General features: G+C 36.3%; 1 protein-coding gene across 1 annotated transcript in view; it reads left to right on the top strand.

Moving 5' to 3' along the window:
- LOC126157384 (cilia- and flagella-associated protein 52-like) overlaps positions 1–20,375 on the top strand; it is a 239,410-nt gene extending 219,035 nt beyond the window's left edge. Inside the window, exon 12 of the mRNA XM_049916371.1 lies at positions 19,853–20,375. Within this exon, the coding sequence (XP_049772328.1) occupies positions 19,853–20,344 (492 nt within the window). The 3' untranslated portion in view covers positions 20,345–20,375. The remainder of the gene's footprint in view (positions 1–19,852) is intronic.
- The last annotated feature ends 206 nt before the right edge of the window (positions 20,376–20,581 follow it).

The raw sequence follows: 20,581 nt of genomic DNA, 5'->3' as shown, positions 1-20,581 counted from the left end.
ATATTTGCATAGCAAATGCAAAGCTACATAATTTGTTTACACTGCCCAAAACAGAAATCCATCACAACCAACTATATCACTGGAAAAAAATAACGTTAAACTTGAAAATGAAATAAAATTTTTGGGGGTCACTATTACTGATACGCTCACATGGAAAAGGCACATTGACGTTACCAGCACAAAACTTAGCAAAGTATACTTCATGATTAGATCAATAAGGAACGTCACTAACACAAGTACCCTAACCACAATGTACCATGCACTCTTTCACTCCGTACTTAACTACGGAATCATCTTCTGGGGCCAAAATTCTGAATCAATTAAGATATTCAAACTGCAAAAGAAGGTAGTCAGAACAATTATGTTCAAAAAACAAAGAGACACTAGTAAACCATTATTTAAGAAACTAAATATTTTGCCCCTCCCATGCCAATACATATTAGAATTATTATTCTTTACCAAAAAAAGTATCAACAAAATTAGCAAAAATATGGACTACCACGATTATGACACAAGATCAAAAACCTCTCTAAGAACACTTCCCCACTCAACAAAACTGTACAGTGATGGTGTCAAGTGCATGGGAATAAAATTATATAATCATCTTCCAACTTTTATACAAGAAATCCAAGAAATAAATAAATTCAAACAGACAGTGAAATCTCTTTTATTAAAAGAATGCTTTTATACCATCCAGGAATATTTGGAATCAAAATTGTCTTAGTGCATGATAAAGTATCAAAGCTGAATGTTGTTAAGTCAGTTTTGTCACATCATGTAACAATTCTCTGTAAAGCTGTAACTTTAAGTAACATAATTTTGTAGGTAATGTAAAATAATCTTTCCTCTGTATTCTTGTTTACTATTTTAGACTCCTGTAAACTGTATATTTGTATTGACTTATCCCATATCAGTTGTACAAGCCATTGTACTGATTTGATCCACGGGACAAATAATAAATAAATAAATAAATAAATAAACAGGTAGTCAACGTGTTTATTCCAATTTAAATTTTTATCTAGGTTTAACCCTAAAAACTTTACAGAATCTACTTCCTCTATATCCTGATTTTTATGAGTTATTTTAATTTCTTGGGGCTTTGACTGTTTTGTTCTGAACTGGACCAAGTGGGTTTTGGGGATGTTCAATCTTAATCCATTCAGTTGGAACCATGTTTCTAGTTTGTTCATTGTGTTTATTATGTAGAGAGGGATGTTTTCTGGCTCCTGGTTTTCAATTAATACAGATGTGTCATCTGCAAATAAAATCGATGGAGCATTTATATTGTTCGGTAAATCATTAACATAGAACAAGAACAAAATAGGTCCTAGAATTGAGCCTTGAGGAACACCTTGGGCTACTGTTTTCCATTTTGAATAGTAATTTGCTGAATTTGTTGAGACAATCACTCTTTGTTTCCTATTTGATAAGTATGAAGTAAGCCAATTTAGAACATTACCCTTGATCCCATACTTGTCAAGCTTATAGATAAGCAGTGCATGATTTACAGAGTCAAAGGCTTTTGTGAGATCACAAAAGATTCCTGCAACTTTATTATGGTTGTCTAATGATGTGCTGATCTTGTCGATAAACTTGTTAATTGCATCAGTCGTACTTTTGCCACGCTGGAAACCAAATTGGTTTTCCGTAATAATATCATATTTCTCGATAAAATTTCGAATCTGCATAGCAGCAGCATTTTCAAAGATTTTTGAAAGGACTGGAAGGAGGGAGATGGGACGATAATTCCCCATATCCTCTCTTGACCCTTTTTTGAGCAACGGTTTTACTTCCGCATACTTCAGCACCTCTGGGAAGCTTCCTTGTTCAAAGGATTGGTTTATTATTTTAGATAGTGGGTATCCTATTATTTTACACACAGATTTAAGGACTTTTGCTGGTATTCCATCCCAACCTGCAGAATTTTTGTTTTTTAGTTTTAATATAATTTTTTCTACATCTATTGTTGAAACTGTTTTGAATTTTGTGAGGCATTCAGAATTATGATTTAGTCCAAAGGGACATACATTGTTCCTATAATCTGCAACATTAACCTCTGGTTTCACTACATTAATGAAGAACTCATTGAAGCATTCTGAAATTTGAGCCGGATTTACAATGATCTCATCGTCAAGCCTAATTGTACTAATTCCATGTCTAGAGGCTTTGATACCTAATTCGTGTTTTACAACTGACCACACTGCCTTTGATTTATTCTCATGTTTTAAGATTAATTTATTTATTTAATGCAAGGTTTTGTATGAGCAATTAGGTATTATGTCAAAGAAACATAATGAGATAGTAGATAATTTTGCGTACAGAACTTAGAAAGTGAATGTGCAGACTATAATTGCCCCCTTAATTATTATAAAACTTTAAATATTGAAATAACATTGCTAACTAATGTTCATCATCATATCGGCAATGATTTTTTAGGTTAAAGGTAGGTGACATTACATATTAGTTTAAAAATTATACACATCTTATCAACATGGCTTCGGTGTCTAGGGAAGTATTAAGATATAATATATACTCTCTCAGTCCAGGGTCTTCAAAATGACCATGCAGAGAAATTAATAGCTTTGTGATAAAAACCACTGCTTATTAATCCTTCCATATAACACTTCACAGTTTTTCCAAAACATCACAGGTTAAAACCAAACACTTGAAAACTCATCAAGAATTCCAAAGAAATTTTCTTGATGTGGATCTGTACAAGTCTGATATAAATCAACCCTATATACAATCTGAAAATCATCTTATGAGCTCCAGTACAACTCTGGTACTATTGGAACCAAAAACAGTATATTATAGAATGATAGATAATACCTGACATAGTCAATTGGAGGGTAATTATGAATTCAGTGTAAAGAAATCTTCAGACATGAAGTTTTTATTGCCTCGATTCCATGTAGGTACTCTGGATTACTAGTTTCATCAGGGCTAAGCTGCCATATCTTCAGATCATCAGTATGCAGATTATGAAATCATATGGTGCAGCATGTTTCTAAGCTGAGTATGTAGCCAACAGCCAACTTTTTTGGGTAGTAATTGATAATAGCTAAAGTTACAAAATTAGCAAATATGAAAATTAGAAACTTCCTTTTATTTGACAATATTGATTTTATACTGATAGTAAAATAAACAACACTTTTAATAGCAACAGATATTTTATTTGTATTTAAAGTGGAATAATAAAAATATTGTAAAGGATGTAGATTTGTTTTCATAGTATTTGATGGTAATAATGTGTGCACTAATTTTTATGGTGTATAATAGATACATAATAACAGTTTGATATATAAATAATAAAATGAAAATATATTTATGGTAAAATTGTATCTAGCAAATGTAAAACTCTACGAACATCCACAGATAATAAATAATTTATGTAAGAAAAGCATCTTAAGTTTGGCCAAACTTTAGCTGGTATAGAACAGTTCAATAATTGAGCAGAAGTTCTGGGAGTGCTAGATTTATTACAAGAAAATATGAATTAGGGGATAGTGATAAAGCAAATAGAGTCATACTTCATTAAGTGGAACACAGACTGCTGGATACAGTTTTCAGAGATTTGCCACTTGATATGTTTAGAAGAGTGAGAACAAATACCCTGAGTGATTTATATTCTGTGGTCAGATTGGCCATGGAATTTGAAGAAATTCATCTAAGAGAAGTACAGAAATTCATCTAAGAGGAGTACAGGATAAGACAGGAGTATTCTTTACTATTGTGAGGTGTTACAGATGTAGGAGAATGGGGCATGTGCAGAAGAAATATCACCAACCTCATTGTAATAGATGTGGGGCATTTAACAAACATAAAAATAATAATATAACAATAATAATAAATTGTAATAATAATAATTGTTTGGATAAGTAATTGAGGAATTAATGTTTGTTTCGGCTTTAAGATTGGAATTGAATTTCTTAATGTTTCATAAAATCTTATGTATCATTGTTCATTGAGGTCACACAATAAAGTAAATCCAATTTACACCGTGAATTTATCGAGCTTCTTACGTCCGAAGATGTACGGAACGTAGCCAGGGCTCATTATATATTTTTTGTAGACAAAGTCTGATATCTGACCTCAGCTTCAATCATGACAATGGGGTGACTAAAACTACTAAAACAGAGAAAAGCATACGATTAAATAAAACATGTATTCATTTCAACATATAAATTATGATATGAATGACACTTCCGTAAAATTCTAGGTAAATAATTGCAGATAATTCACAAATGAGAGCGACTTATTAATTCTGCACCTCTTTTCTGCAAATAAGTATCAATATGGCTAACTGTGGAGCCACACAAAATATTATGTCCTTCTAGGACAACGAATGACATAAGAGTGCTGATGCTTGCTGACTGCGACAAGAAAGCGGTGTTAATTCCTTTGTTTTGCTTTATCTTGTCTTAAAAAATTGATACATATAATCTAAGTTGACTAAATTAAATATTGTCTGTGCTCGAGTGCAAATGGTTCCTTAAAGGCAGTTGGACATCACCAATGTCGTTGTAAGAATAGTAAGGGGAAACAGGTGTTGAGTAAGCAGGTGTTAAATGCCAAAGAGAACTCAGGCCCACCACACAGAGTCTCCTGTAAATCTTGATGCAACTTACATGAAAGCAGAGGCAATATGCAGTATAGTAGGAGTATTGGGAAGTAGGAAGCACAAGTTTTTATTAGATACAGAGTTGCATGTGTCATTGGCAAGTATGGACCTAAAGGGTCAAGAGCAATTAAAATCTCTCCATTGCAATTTTTTTGGGATTGTAGGTAGTGGTGTGGAATCTTTGGGTTCACCAACAACAGATTTTCAGGTGTGGACAGAGTGTATTAGCCAACGCGTAGAAGTCGTGTCGTGAGTAAATGATGGTTACTGCATGATCTTTTGAATAGACTTTCTGACAACACAGCATGCCAAAATTGACCTTAGGCAGCATATAGTAGAACTTATGGGCACCAGTTTAATATGAATGCTAGGTGCACCAATCTTAAGGGGTGAACAGAATGGCCAGTTAAGACATTGTGTGTGTTAGAACTGTTGACAGAAAATGATGTATTAGACACATCATGTTGCTTTGTAAGGAGATGCACAGTACATGCACAGCAGGAATTGGATAGGAAAGTAGTGCCCATGGATTTAGATAATTTTGGTGCCAATGGTGTACAGTTCATCAAGGGAATGTTGGTACCTAGTTTGCAAGCCCTGGATGATATGGACAGAGAGCAGTCACTGTGCCCAGAGTGATGTGCAAACCACTGATAAATCTGCATCGGAAATTTTTGTATGAATTTGATGATCTGTGTTCCCCCCGCCCTCCTCCTCCGAGGCCTATCACCTATAATGCAACATCGTACCCCTACAGGAGCTGAGTTGCTGATATATCATAGCCCATATCGTGTCTCAGATTGTATACAATCAGTATTAGAGGAATTCATTGAGCAACAGTTAGCAGATGGAGCTATAGAGGAAAGCAGTAGTCCATGGAGTGCAGCCATCATAGTTGTACAGAAAAAGTCACTGAATAGAATCAGAAAATATAGATTTTGTTGTGACTACAGAAGTCTTAATAGCAAAACCACAACCAATGCATAACCAATCCAAAACATTTCTGAAAGTATTGACAATTTTCGGCAGTGCAAGTACACTCCTGGAAATTGAAATAAGAACACCTTGAATTCATTGTCCCAGGAAGGGGAAACTTTATTGACACATTCCTGGGGTCAGATACATCACATGATCACACTGACAGAACCACAGGCACATAGACACAGGCAACAGAGCATGCACAATGTCGGCACTAGTACAGTGTATATCCACCTTTCGCAGCAATGCAGGCTGCTATTCTCCCATGGAGACGATCGTAGAGATGCTGGATGTAGTCCTGTGGAACGGCTTGCCATGCCATTTCCACCTGGCGCCTCAGTTGGACCAGCGTTCGTGCTGGACGTGTAGACCGCGTGAGACGACGCTTCATCCAGTCCCAAACATGCTCAATGGGGGACAGATCCGGAGATCTTGCTGGCCAGGGTAGTTGACTTACACCTTCTAGAGCACGTTGGGTGGCACAGGATACATGCAGACGTGCATTGACCTGTTGGAACAGCAAGTTCCCTTGCCGGTCTAGGAATGGTAGAACGATGGGTTTGATGACGGTTTGGATGTACTGTGCACTATTCAGTGTCCCCTCGACGATCACCAGTGGTGTACGGCCAGTGTAGGAGATCGCTCCCCACACCATGATGCCGGGTGTTGGCCCTGTGTGCCTCGGTCGTATGCAGTCCTGATTGTGGTGCTCACCTGCACGGCGCCAAACATGCATACGACCATCATTGGCACCAAGGCAGAAGCGACTCTCATCGCTGAAGACGACACGTCTCCATTCGTCCCTCCATTCACACCTGTCGCGACACCACTGGAGGCGGGCTGCACGATGTTGGGGCGTGAGCGGAAGACGGCCTAACGGTGTGCGGGACCGTAGCCCAGCTTCATGGAGACGGTTGCAAATGGTCCTCGCCAATACCCCAGGAGCAACAGTGTCCCTAATTTGCTGGGAAGTGGCGGTGCGGTCCCCTACGGCACTGCGTAGGATCCTACGGTCTTGACGTGCATCCGTGCGTCGCTGCGGTCCGGTCCCAGGTCGACGGGCACGTGCACCTTCCGCCGACCACTGGCGACAACATCAATGTACTGTGGAGACCTCACGCCCCACGTGTTGAGCAATTCGGCGGTACGTCCACCCGGCCTCCCGCATGCCCACTATACGCCCTCGCTCGAAGTCTGTCAACTGCACATACAGTTCACGTCCACGCTGTCGCGGCATGCTACCAGTGTTAAAGACTGCGATGGAGCTCCGTATGCCACGGCAAACTGGCTGACACTGACGGCGGCGGTGCACAAATGCTACGCAGCTAGCGCCATTCGACGGCCAACACCGCGGTTCCTGGTGTGTCCGCTGTGCCGTGCGTGTGATCATTGCTTGTACAGCCCTCTCGCAGTGTCCGGAGCAAGTATGGTGGGTCTGACACACTGGTGTCAATGTGTTCTTTTTTCCATTTCCAGGAGTGTACTTCTCTACCTTAGATCTGAAGAGTGGATACCATCAGTTGGAAGTAGCCAAAGAGAAAGTATTGTCTATATACATAAAACTATTCATAGAATTAGCAGTAGAATGGGAAAACAGATACGGCAGAAAAAATTATTAAGATGAAATTTAGTAAGGGAGGATAAATGTTAACAATGAACTCATAAAGTTTGATCTCAAAGTAAAATTACAGATATGCTGGGAAAAATATGCTGACAGAAAAAAATCACAACACCAAAAAATAATTAATGTAGAGTTATAAAATTTTGGGAATGCATCTGCCTAGGTAACATATTTAAGTGATTTAATATTGCAAGGTCACTGATTAATATAAGCATGAGACAAGCCAGTGCAAATGTGAAACGCAGGTACATTAATAACCAGTGCAACAACCAGAATGTTGAATGCAAGCATGCAAACATGCATGAATTGTGTTGTAATGGTGCCAGATGTCAGTTTTTGTGATGGCATTCCGATCATGTTGCACTTACACCTGGTCAGTCAATACAGGGAAGGTTAATGCTGTTTGTGGATGATGCTGGAGTTGTCATACAGTGATGTTTCATATGTACTTGATTGGAGACAGATATGGTGACTGAGCAGGTCAAGGCAGCATGTCAACATTCTGTAGGCATTTTGGGTTACAACAGTGGTATGTGGGCAGGTATTATCCTGTTGGAAAACACCCCTAGAATACTGTTCATGAATGGCAGCACAACAGATTGAATAATGAAACTGATGTACAAATTTGCAGTCAGAGTGCATGGGATAACCACAAGAAAGCTCCTGCTGTCAAACGAAATCGCTCCTCACACCATAACTCCAGTTGTAGGTCCAAGGTCCAGTGTGTCTAGTACATAGACGGGTTGGCTGACAGACCTTCAACTGGCCTCCTCCTAACAAACCCATGGCCATCACTGGCACCGAGGCAGAAACAGCTTTCATCAGAAAAAAAGAAGAATATTCCACAAATCAGGCTATCTGTATCAATCAAACAGTTCCTTCCCACTGATAATTCTTAATCTTAATGCAAGGACACCCAAAGTCTGAATCATCATCTCTGTTATTAGACAATTCGTGTAAAAGATCACTTTCAGTTTCATCAAATGCTACATCCACACTGTTTTTCTAGAATTTTATCAACTTTACTGGTATCATAGCATTACTTTTATTACTCATGTTGTGAGGTAAAGACAGGAACTCACTTAATGGATTCCATAGCACAACTAACATTACTTATTACAGAAGGAACATAAAATATATTACTGTCAAAATCACATTTCTACTTAGATCTTCTTTCACTTCACCAGTTTGGATACAAATTTTGACTAACTACAGCTAACTTATTCCAGAATGCACATTTATCTATGTTATCATCAATTTGGTCCCAGACAAATTTCAAAAAGTTTTCACCTTTATTCTCTAGGCTTACAGGTAACTCACCTTTACTGTTTGGATCATTACTCTGCATGCCATTAATGAAAAACTGCTTTGACTCTACTGGTATCCCATGGCCCTCAATTACATCATCACAAACATCACTTACCTTATCTGTATTCATAAATAACTCTGAAACTTCATTATTCTTAAACTCCACAAGTACTTGATACTCATCACCATCAGCACTTCACAACACATGGAATGCATTTAAATAAATGGGGCAAATCGCTGCTCAGTCAAAAGATCAAAATGTTAGTGGATAGTGTTTCTCTTAGATGTAAGAAAAGTGATCCTATTCCACTACCACTCGTAAAGGACACCTGCAAAGTATCTCCCCTACCATGTACTCCAGTTGCAGCAGTAACACAACATCAGGTATCACTAATTTCAAAAGAATGTGCTGGCAGAGAAGAAGCTGTAACTACAGTTACAACAGGTAGAACACCCCATTCAGGAACTAAGATAATAGAAACAGCAAAGGTGGCAGCATATACAGCAACAAGTGTACCAACAGATGCCCATTCTGCAGCAACATTTGAACTACCCACAGTGGGAACCCAGCCACTTAGATCATGTCATGAACAAGAAGAAGAGAAGAGACCTCCAAGAGTAGAAGCAGTATCAAGTGTAGTGGGCAAATGGAAAACTGTACATCCATTATGTCTGAATGATTTTTTAATAGAAGGCAGCAAGGGGAAGAAGCCCATAAGATAAATAGTGCCGGAGATTTAATAGTCTCTCAGCAAAATAGTGCATCTGTAAAGAAAGACAGGTTTGATTTTATAATCTGTTATCTTAAAATTGAAGGAGTAAGGGATAAAGAATTTATTGTCAATGACTTTGGATTAGAAAATAAGTTTGATATCTTTTGTTTAAGTGAAAACTGGGCTAGTGAGAGTGAACTTCGTTTATTAAATTTGATAATTATAATCTAGCCAGTAGCTACTGCAGAAAATTGCATTTAAGAGGTGGTGTTGCAATCTATGTTAACAAGTCACTTAGCGGCACAGTCAATAGATTAGATCTAGATTTTCTGTGTGATGAACAAAATGTTGAAGCTGCTGGTATAGTTGTTGTTGTTGTGGTCTTCAGTCCTGAGACTGGTTTGATGCAGCTCTCCATACTACTCTATCCTGTGCAAGCTTCTTCATCTCCCAGTATCTACTGCAACCTACCTCCTTCTGAATCTGCTTAGTGTATTCATCTCTTGGTCTCCCTCTACGATTTTTACCCTCCACACTGCCCTCCAATGCTAAATTTGTGATCCCTTGATGCCTCAAAACATGTCCTACCAACCGATCCCTTCTTCTAGTCAAGTTGTGCCACAAACTTCTCTTCTTGCTGGTATAGTAATTGACAGTTTTAAGTTACTTGTAATTTCCCTGTACATGTCACCTAAGGGTATAACCAATGTATTTTTAGAAAAACTGGACCTTCTGTTACATGTACTTACAGATACTAGATGGATACATTATGATATTGTGATTGGTGGAGACGTGAATGCTGAATTCGATGTTACAACACAAAAAAAATGTACTGTCACTGAACTCCAAAACCTACTAAGACAGTGCAACTTACATTCAGTCAATAACAAGCCTACAAGAGAGAACATGCATGTCTTGACAATATTTTTGTAAATTTTAAAACAACAGAAGAATCATGTTTTGTGACAGTATTTCCATATACTGATCATGATTCAGTATCTTTAAAATTATACAAGTAGGTTCCCTATTGATAAGAGTAATTTAAATAAGCCTGTCCCAGAAGTTGTGGTCACTAGACCAGTCACAGATGAGAAAATTGACAGGTTTCGTATGTCCCTTTCTAACAGAGATTGGTTTGGCCTGTGTTATGATGACACACATTATTCTCTAAGCAATTATTTGCCAGCAAAGGTACTATTTGATAGGTTTCTTAAAGCATTTTTGGGACACTTTAATGGCTGCTTTACAATAAAGAAATGCAAAGTAACTTACAGAGTCCTAAAAGCAAAAGTTCCAAATAGACAAAATACATGGTATACAAAACAGCTGCCTACTATGAAAAACCAAGTTATGTTGTTGTACAATATTTATAGAAATCTGAAAACCAACCATGGTAAATTAGCCTATGTTAGATCTAGGAATGAGTACAAAAAAGCAATTGTGGAAGCCAAACATGCACACAATCTCAGAAGTATTGAGAAATCCACCAATAAATGCGAAGCAGCATGGACACTAATAAATAGTGTCACCAAAGGTAAAAGAAGTGACAAAATTAGTATCTCTCCTCAGGAATTTAATAACTTTTTTTATTAAATCAGTTGAGGAAGTAGGGAGTGCTGTAATTAAACCTGAAATCAGCTCATCACAGTTACTGTCAAAAAATGTTGCTAGGTCATCAACAAACACAAGTACCTTCAATTTTTCTGAGGTCTCACCTGGTTTTGTGTTAAGAATAGTGAAGCAGTTAAAATCATCAGACAGTGTAGACCTATATGACCTGTCTTGTAACATGCTGGAGAAAGTAATAGACTGTATAGTATACCCCCTAACATATTGTATAAACAAGTGTATGCTGGAGGGTTTTTCCCCTGATGAGCTTAAACTGTCTAGGGTAGTTCCAGTACATGAAAGAGGAGATAAAAATTCTGTCTCAAGTTACAGGCCAATATCCAAGTCCCAGTTTTTTCAAAAGTTCTAGAATGCATAGTTTACCAACAATTATCTGTTTACTTTGATAACATAGGATTAATAAGTGGATCACAGTATGGCTTTAGGAAAAACCTGTCAACCATTGATGCCATAGACAATGTTGTTAAATACATCCATCAAGTATTTGAAGATAAATGCTTTGCTCAAGTGACTTTTTGTGACCTAAGCAAAGCCTTTGAGTATGTAGATCATACACTACTACTCGAAAAAATGGACTTTTATGGTGTTAAAGGTAACAGCCTTAAGTTATTAAGATCATATTTACAAAACCGTAACCAGGCTGTCTGTGTTGGGAAAGAAATGTCCAGTATAGAACAAGTTAAGGTAGGAGTTCCACAGGGATCCGTGGTGGGCCCTTTCCTTTTCTTAATAATGATAAATGACCTGCCATCATTTATTAAATCCAGAACAGTACTCTATGCTGATGATACAATGTTTCTGAACAGCAGTAATGATCTTAATAGCCTTAAAACATGTGTTACAGAGACAATTGAGCAAGCTTCACTCTGGTTTAAAGCAAAAGGGTTCTTGCTTAATGAAAGCAAAACCCAGCAGATGGTATTTAGTTTAAAAGACAAGTTTCCATCAGATGATCCCAGTTGTGTTAAATTTTTGGGGTTATATTTGGATGATAAACTTTCTTGGAGTCCACATATTAAGTATATTAGTGGTAAATTGCCTAGGGTAATCTATTTGTTAAGGCAATTAATGCACTGTGTACCTAACAATTATGTTAGAGTATCTTACTAATCATTTTTCCAAAGCATCATACCCTATGGTATTATTTTATGAGGAAACTCCAATTGTGTGTGTGATATACTATTGCTGCAAAAGAAAGCTATTAGGATAATTACAGGCTCACCATACAAGGCTCATTCTAAACCTTTGTTTACTCAACAAAAATTCATGACAGTAATAAACCTATATATTTATTATGTTTTAATCGAACTTACCTAAAGTAAAACGCAGGGTAAATATAAATTGTTACAACACTAGGACAAACAGCTGTATCTATACGTCCTACTACAGACTGTCAAAATCAGTTAACATTTATGAACTTTTGGGCCACAAATTATTTAACAAACTTCCACAAGCGATACAAAATTTACCAGAGCAACAATACAAACAAACACTTTATGACTGGTTAGTTGTAAACCCATTCTACAATATAAAGGATTCCATGACCTGTGATATTAAACTGTAACGTTATTAACAATTCTGTTCTTTTATAGCATGTACTGTATTGTATTATGTGTATGACTTTGTCTATTGCTGTAATGGCAATAAAATTATTATTATTATTATTATTACTTCTATTTTTCTCAGACCTTAGGTCTGGTTAAAAATGGAAAGTGACATGGACCTTCATCAAGCGTGACTTCCTTTTAACTGTACGGTATATGTTACATTGTATTTAGGAACTTTCGGGTTATTGAACACGTGTCAATAATTACGGATTTCTGTAGTTGTATGTATACGTTTGGATGTAGCTGTATTGCATTGATGTACTGGTGGATATTGTGTGGTATGACTCCTGTAGTTGATAGTATAATCGGTATAATGTCAACTTTATCCTGATGCCACATGTCCTTGATTTCCTCAGCCAGTTGGATGCATTTTTCAATTTTTTCTCCTGTTTTCTTCTGTATATTTGTTGTATTGGGTATGGATATTTCGATTAGTTGTGTTAATTTCTTCTTTTTAGTGGTGAGTATGATGTCAGGTTTGTTATGTGGTGTTGTTTTATCTGTTATAATGGTTCTGTTCCAGTATAATTTGTATTCATCATTCTCCAGTACATTTTGTGGTGCATACTTGTATGTGGGAACGTGTTGTTTTATTAGTTCATGTTTTATGGCAAGTTGTTGATGTATTATTTTTGCTACATTGTCATGTCTTCTGGGGTATTCTGTATTTGCTACTATTGTACATCCACTTGTGATGTGATCTACTGTTTCTATTTGTTGTTTGCAAAGTCTGCATTTATCTGTTGTGGTATTGGGATCTTTAATAATATGCTTGCTGTAATATCTGGTGTTTATTGTTTGATCCTGTATTGCAATCATGAATCCTTCTGTCTCACTGTATATATTGCCTTTTCTTAGCCATGTGTTGGATGTGTCTTGATCGATGTGTGGCTGTGTTAGATGATACGGGTGTTTGCCATGTAGTGTTTTCTTTTTCCAATTTACTTACTTCGTATCTGTTGATGTTATGTGATCTAAAGGGTTGTAGAAGTGGTTATGAAATTGCAGTGGTGTAACTGATGTACTTATATGAGTGATTGCTTTGTGTATTTTGCTAGTTTCTGCTCGTTCTAGAAAGAATTTTCTTAAATTGTCTACCTGTCCATAATGTAGTTTTTTATGTCGATGAATCCCCTTCCTCCTTCCTTTCTGCTTAATGTGAATCTTTCTGTTGCTGAATGTATGTGATGTATTCTATATTTGTGGCTTTGTGAAGTGTAAGTGTATTGAGTGCTTCTAGGTCTGTGTTACTCCGTTTCACTACTTCAAATGAGTAGGTCAATATTGGTATAGCGTAAGTATTTACAGCTTTTGTCTTGTTTCTTGCTGTCAATTCTGTTTTCAGTATTTTTGTTAGTCTTTGTCTATATTTTTCTTTTAGTTCTTCTTTAATATTTGTATTATCTATTCCTATTTTTTGTCTGTATTCTAGATATTTATAGGCATCTGTTTTTTCCATCACTTCTATGGAGTCACTGTGGTTATTCAATATGTAATCTTCTTGTTTAGTGTGTTTTCCCTTGACTATGCTATTTTTCTTACATTTGTCTGTTCCAAAAGCCATATTTATATCATTGCTGAATACTTCTGTTATCTTTAGTAATTGGTTGAGTTGTTAATTGGTTGCTGCCAGTAGTTTTAGATCATCCATGTATAGTAAATGTGTGATTTTGTGTGGGTATGTTCCAGTAATATTATATCCATAATTTGTAATATTTAGCATGTTGGATAGTGGGTTCAGAGCAAGACAGAACCAGAAAGGACTTAATGAGTCTCCTTGGTATATTCCACGCTTAATCTGTATTGGCTGTGATGTGATATTATCTGAATTTGTTTGGATATTAAGTGTGGTTTTCAAGTTTTTCATTACTATGTTTAGGAACTGTATCAATTTAGGATCTACTTTGTATATTTCCAATATCTGTAGTAACCATGAGTGGGGTACACTATCAAAAGCTTTTTGGTAATCAATATATGCGTAGTGTAGCGACCTTTGTTTAGTTTTAGCTTGATATGTCACCTCTGTATCTATTATCAGTTGCTCTTTACATCCTCGTGCTCCTTTGCAGCAGCCTTTTTGTTCTTCATTTATAATTTTCTTCTGTGTTGTATGTGTCATTAATTTCTGTGTAATGACTGAAGTTAATATTTTGTAGATTGTTGGTAGGCATGTTATGGGGCGATATTTAGCTGGGTTTGCTGTGTCTGCTTGATCTTTAGGTTTCAGATAGGTTATTCCATGTGTAAGTGTATCAGGGAATGTGTATGGGTCTGCAATGTAACTGTTAAATAATTTAGTTAGATGTGAATGTGTTGAGGTGAACTTCTTTAGCCAGAAATTTGCTATTTTATCATTTCCAGGGGCTTTCCAATTGTGCGTAGAATTAATTGCTTGGGTGACTTCATGTTGCAAAATTATCACTTCAGGCATTTGTGGTATCATCTTGTATGAGTCTGTTTCTGCTTGTATCCACCATGCATGCCTGTTATGTTGTACCGGGTTTGACCATATGTTGCTCCAGAAGTGTTCCATGTCTGTTATGTTTGGTGTGTGTGTTATCTATTGTTTGGTAAAATCTCTTTTGGTTTATGTTGAATTTTTGGTTTTGTTTCCTTCTATTTTCACTTTTTTTGTATCTTCTAAGTCATTTGGCCAATGCTTGTAATTTCTGCTTCTTTTCATCTAATTGCTCTATTGCTTCTTGTTGTGAGATTTTACCTAACCTTTCTCGTTTTTTTTTTCTGACATTTCATTTCTTATAAATTGTGTTAGCTGTCCGATGTCTTTTCTCAGTTTTTCTATTCTGATCTGTAGCCTGTGTTGCCATGCTGGTTTTGTGGGTTTCTTCTGTGTGTTGGTAGGTTCTGATCTCTGCCTAGTGTGTATATTTAGTGTAGTGAGTGCTCCTACATAAACCAGTAGTTGTAACTCTTCCATAGTTGTATTTTCATTTATTTTGTTGTGTATGATTGTGTTGATAGTTGTTATTGTTGTTTCGACTTGTGGGTTATTTGGTGGTCTATGCAAGAATGGTCTAATGTCTGTATTTGTGTCTTTGTATCCTATATATGTCAGCTGAAATTTTTCTTCTATATCTAACATGTGTGTCACTTCGTGTTCTATTTGTGCTTGTTCTGGTGGCTGTCTTAAGATTTCGTTTTCCTCTGATTGTATAATTGACGCGTTTTGTTCTTTGTTTGTTTTCTCTGGGATGTTTGAGTCCATTACTGTATTTTCTTCTTCTTCTTCTAATTGCACATTATTTTGTTCCAGTATTTGTTGTACTTGTTGTTTGATGTTTTCTAATTCTGACTGGGGTATCCTGTTATTTTTTATTATTACACGGATCTGATCAGCTAGTCGTTGTTCTGTTACAAAATTTTAATTCCGGGTATCTGGTAATAAATGTTGTGTATACTTGTGACCTATATCCAGTTGCGTTGGTTCCTAGGTTTGTTGCTTGGTAATAACAGAACGTGAGGTGTCGATTAACTTCATCTGACCATCTCATCCTCTGTCTTTGTTTTCCTTCTAGGGTGGTTGCAGGAAGCATATCCTGCAAAACACCTCTATTTGGATTTAAATCATTTTCCAGTTGGCTAGCAGTGTCGTTACCATTGTGTTAATTTCTTTAGTTGATTTTTACAAAACTCTTTCAGGGTACCGTACCTATTCCTGTAATCAGGACCATTCAGAGATTCATTTTTAATTCTCCACTGTTCAACTTGTGACCAAAATTTATTAAAAAAAAATTTTTTGAAACTGTGATATGCTTCCCACTGACTTAAATTTAGATTTTCCCATGACAGAGCTTCATCTTCAAGACATCTTTTAACAAATTTAATTTTTTGATTGTCACTCATGCCTGACACAAAACTATTTCTACAGTGGTGCAAAAAATCCACTGGATGTAAATTGTCTGATGGAAAGCTGTTGATTGAAATGTTGGATCTGTAGTAGCGTTGTTTGAATACAGATTTTTGTGAATACAATTTTCCTGATCTGAAATTTTTGAACTAAAGCATTTACAATAATTTGCATACTGTTTTCAACATATAAAATTTTTTGATCTAATCTACTAAAGTTCTGTTCCATTTTTCCCCCTACGGCCTCCTGTTCAACACACACATCATTAACAATCTTCTGATTTGCAGACTCGGCAAGAAACTCATTTTCCAAAACAATGACTTCCTAAGACATCAACTTTTTCATTCACAATTATTAATCCCTGTAACAACCCATTTTGTAGCTCTGAAATATGATTACTAAGTTGGTCTATTTTGTATTGTACCCTGTTCATTTTACTATTGTTTTCAGTTTTTAGGTCATTTAATTGTCCTTGTAGTGAAGTAAATTTGCTACCATTGTCCATCCTTATTTGAGTTAATTGCTCATTAATTGCACTAAATTTGTTATTGTTATCTGTCTTCATTTCCTCTAGTTTTGCCAAAATTAACTAAAAAATATTGATTTTTACTGTTTCTTTGCTTTCACTTACTTCAAACATGTCCTGGCTGGGTCCCACAGCTTTCACTTCTACATCACTACTACCCTCATCTCTGTTCATTTTCCTAGCAATCACATGAGTCCATAAAAAAAATTAATTTCACAAATAGCTTGTACTTATCTTTCCTTTTTGATGTCCCTCACCATAGCTGTAAAGCCCTCTTTCAATTGATCTGGTTCGTCATTGTTGATAGTATCTCATCACTGTTGATATGACTTTGTTGGGCAGCTCTCGGTCTTCTTTCTTCAAGTGATTGGAATTTCATGTAACCTGCAATTAACAAAAATCACTGTCCTTTCTTCTTCTGCAACAGACAGAACTTCATTACCAGTCAACTGATCCCGGACGACACCCACAATTGTAATCTTACCCTCCCACACATCACCAGTAGATTTTCAATCTCCTAAATAATTGATTCATTTCATAAGCTCTGAGAGGAGTAGGCTGTACAAACAACTTTTTTACTGATCTTCATTTTCTCATTGTTGGCTGAGTTTGTCAATCCAGTGGTAGATTCTTGAGGCTAAAATTTTTGTGTTCCAGATAACTTGATAACAGTTAAGTAAGTCTGCTGTGTTATTTCTAATACCATGAATTTTTTATTTTATCCCATTCTTCTAAGTCACACTGTCTTTACAGTCTCCACTTTCAAACAGAAATTTACGTTCTTACTGCCAACATAAAAACACGTCCGATTCCATAAGAGGCAGTACTAACACTATTCCAAAGACTTTACAAAACAAAAAGAGTTTACAAACTTTCTTGATAAAAGAAGAATCTTCACCAAGTTATATCATTATTTTGTAAATGAATCAAGAAATAAATTTAAAAATTAGCATCAGATTGCATATTTAATAATAGGAATTTTAAGTGTGCCTGATATTTCGTAATTTCAAATATTTCGAAAAGTAGAATAATTTTAGCTGTACATACGGAGTTACTACATAATGATACCAACAAATTAATTTCTTTTTATACCTTTTAGCCCGAAATATAATACATTTTACTCAAGATCATATGAAATTCATTTAGTTAAACAGCTGAGATAGTTTTAACCTATACAAGATTCAAAAATATTTTTGGTATCGATTATTTCTATTAAAGAAAGGTAATGTTAGAGGATGGTGTCGCTTTACAACCTGTAGTTTAACTAGACCCAAATCCCAGTGCAACTCTACATTTTTCACATAAACAACCACTGTCAGCAGTGAAAGAAGTGACAATGACACATAAGTCCCAGGACTAACTATAAATGGAACCCTGGACTTCTTTAGCTTAGTAATCTGGCATTTAACCACTGAGCGAGAACCAAATGTCCATTACAATCACAGTGAGTGAAACTAAATAATAAATAGAGATTTGTTAGATTTTCTTAGGTGGACTCTGCAGGCAGCAATGACAAACATCAATTTTAATGAAAAAACTGGAAGGATTTAAAAACAAAAATCTTAAAATCAATGAGAAATGGTTTTGGAAAGGATTGAAAAAATCGGCCAACCAGTTGTGTAACACAGGTTAATTAGAACCCTTGACCTAGTTTTCAATAGTTATAAAATTTTCTTCTTCAGAAGGAGGTAGTGATACCTAGAAATTGCACATTGGTTACAAAAGTTTTCAAGTGAAATAGGAAAAGCAGATGCAGATAATACACTAAAAGCCAAGAGTACACAGTTGCTTGTTACATACTCATACTGTGTCGAAATTTTACATTAAAATAAAAGCTATTTGGCTTTTGTCACAAAAAAATCACATCAACAACGAAAAAGAACAAGATCAAACAATGGAAAAACTAGGCTGGAATGTAATAATATTATGAAAAGGGTTGTTGCTACTCACCATATAGCAGAGATGCTGAGTTGCAGATAGGCACAACTAAAAGACTGTCACAAAATAAGCTACAGGCCTTGAGCAGAAATAGATCACACACACACACACACACACACTCACTCACGTGTGCGCCGAGTGGAATTCTCCCACACATGACCACGATCTGTGACAGCTGAAGCCACACTTGGTAGTGTGTGTGTGTGTGTGTGTGTGTGTTTTGTCTATTTTTGACAAAGGCCTTGTTGGCTGAAAGCTTATTTTGTGACAGTCTTTTAGTTGTGCCTATCTGTGACTCAGCATCTCTGCTATATGGTGAGTAGCAACTATCCTTTTCATAATATTGTTACAAAAGATTACAAGTCATATGATAACATCAGTGTGAACTTCATGGATAATTTTCACTCACAAATGGAGCATTCATCACAGCAAATATAATTTCTGTTTATGTCACCTTGTATCATCCTACATTCACTCAATGATGACATTTTCCCAAACAGCACAGAGTTAGTAGCAAATGGTCACAGACTGCTGTTCACCCTTCCCATCAGATCATTTATGTATAGAGAAATGAGAGTGGTCTTATCACACATTGCTGGGTGACACCTGGTGGTACTCTTGTCTCTGATGAACATTCATCATCCAGGACATCATAATGGGCTCTATTACTTAAAAGTCGTGCCACTCAAATATCTGTGAATCTATTCCATAGGCTTGGTCCTTCATTAACAGCCTGCAGTGTCAAATGTCAGCATCAGTGTAGAAACAAATTACCACACAGTAGACCATTTTATAAAAAGACTGCACCATTTATTTTTATTTTTAGTTATTTGGCTCCTCTACATGCATGCTGCAGTATGGTGATGCTGAGTTTTCAAAGTGTATTAGGAATTTTGATAGGTGCCTGTAAATAAACAAAAAAATTGAAGATCTAATTTCTTGTTTTCTAAATGATAGTTAAAACTTTGTGCCTACCCATCATATAGTACAATGCCTGTTAAAAAGTAAATTCCAAATAGTCTGTTACTACAACTATGTTTCAGGTCTGGAGATACAAAGAGGGAAACACGACCCATATTGGGACAGGTCATGCAGCAGTTATTACTGCAGTTCGATTTTCACCTGATGGTACATATATTGTGAGTGTGAGTGCAGATGGTGCCATATTTCAATGGAAGTGCCCTTATGAGTGTTCAGCCAAAGAAATTAAACCAGAAAGCGTCCAAAGTGCCTCAAGATTGTCAAAGAAGTCCCATGTTTCAGCAGGAGCCGACCAGGAAAATGAAAATCAGCAAAAGGTGGAACAAACTGAGGAAAACACAAGGAAGCAGGAAACACTTTCTGCTGATGCCAACAAATTAATCAGAAACATGACTCCTGGGGGAGATACAAAAAGTGATGATTACTGTGCTTGTCTTGAAACACTTGGTTATAAAGCTGCTCCCAAAAAAGCAGGCAGCTTAAAGAACCTGAGGACTGATTCACAAGAACGATGTGCATGTAAAAAACCAGTTGTACAAAGATGTAGGTGGTAATATCATAATGGATCCACCTTATAAATTTCCAGTCATTATTTCAATGAAAACTGTGTCTCTATATTTTAGACACAATGCAGAAGGTTTTCACTATGTTTGTTGCTGCAGAAACTGCAACCAAACACAAACACACACACACACACACAGGTGAAATTTTCAGTGATATTTGGCAATGTGTCCTGCATATTGTTCACCTCAAACAATGATTATGAAAAGGCATTTTTAGTAAACTAGGCT

The sequence above is a fragment of the Schistocerca cancellata genome, chromosome 2 (assembly GCF_023864275.1).
Source record: "Schistocerca cancellata isolate TAMUIC-IGC-003103 chromosome 2, iqSchCanc2.1, whole genome shotgun sequence".
NCBI lineage: Eukaryota > Metazoa > Arthropoda > Insecta > Orthoptera > Acrididae > Schistocerca > Schistocerca cancellata.
This window is presented reverse-complemented; position numbering and strand designations above follow the sequence as displayed.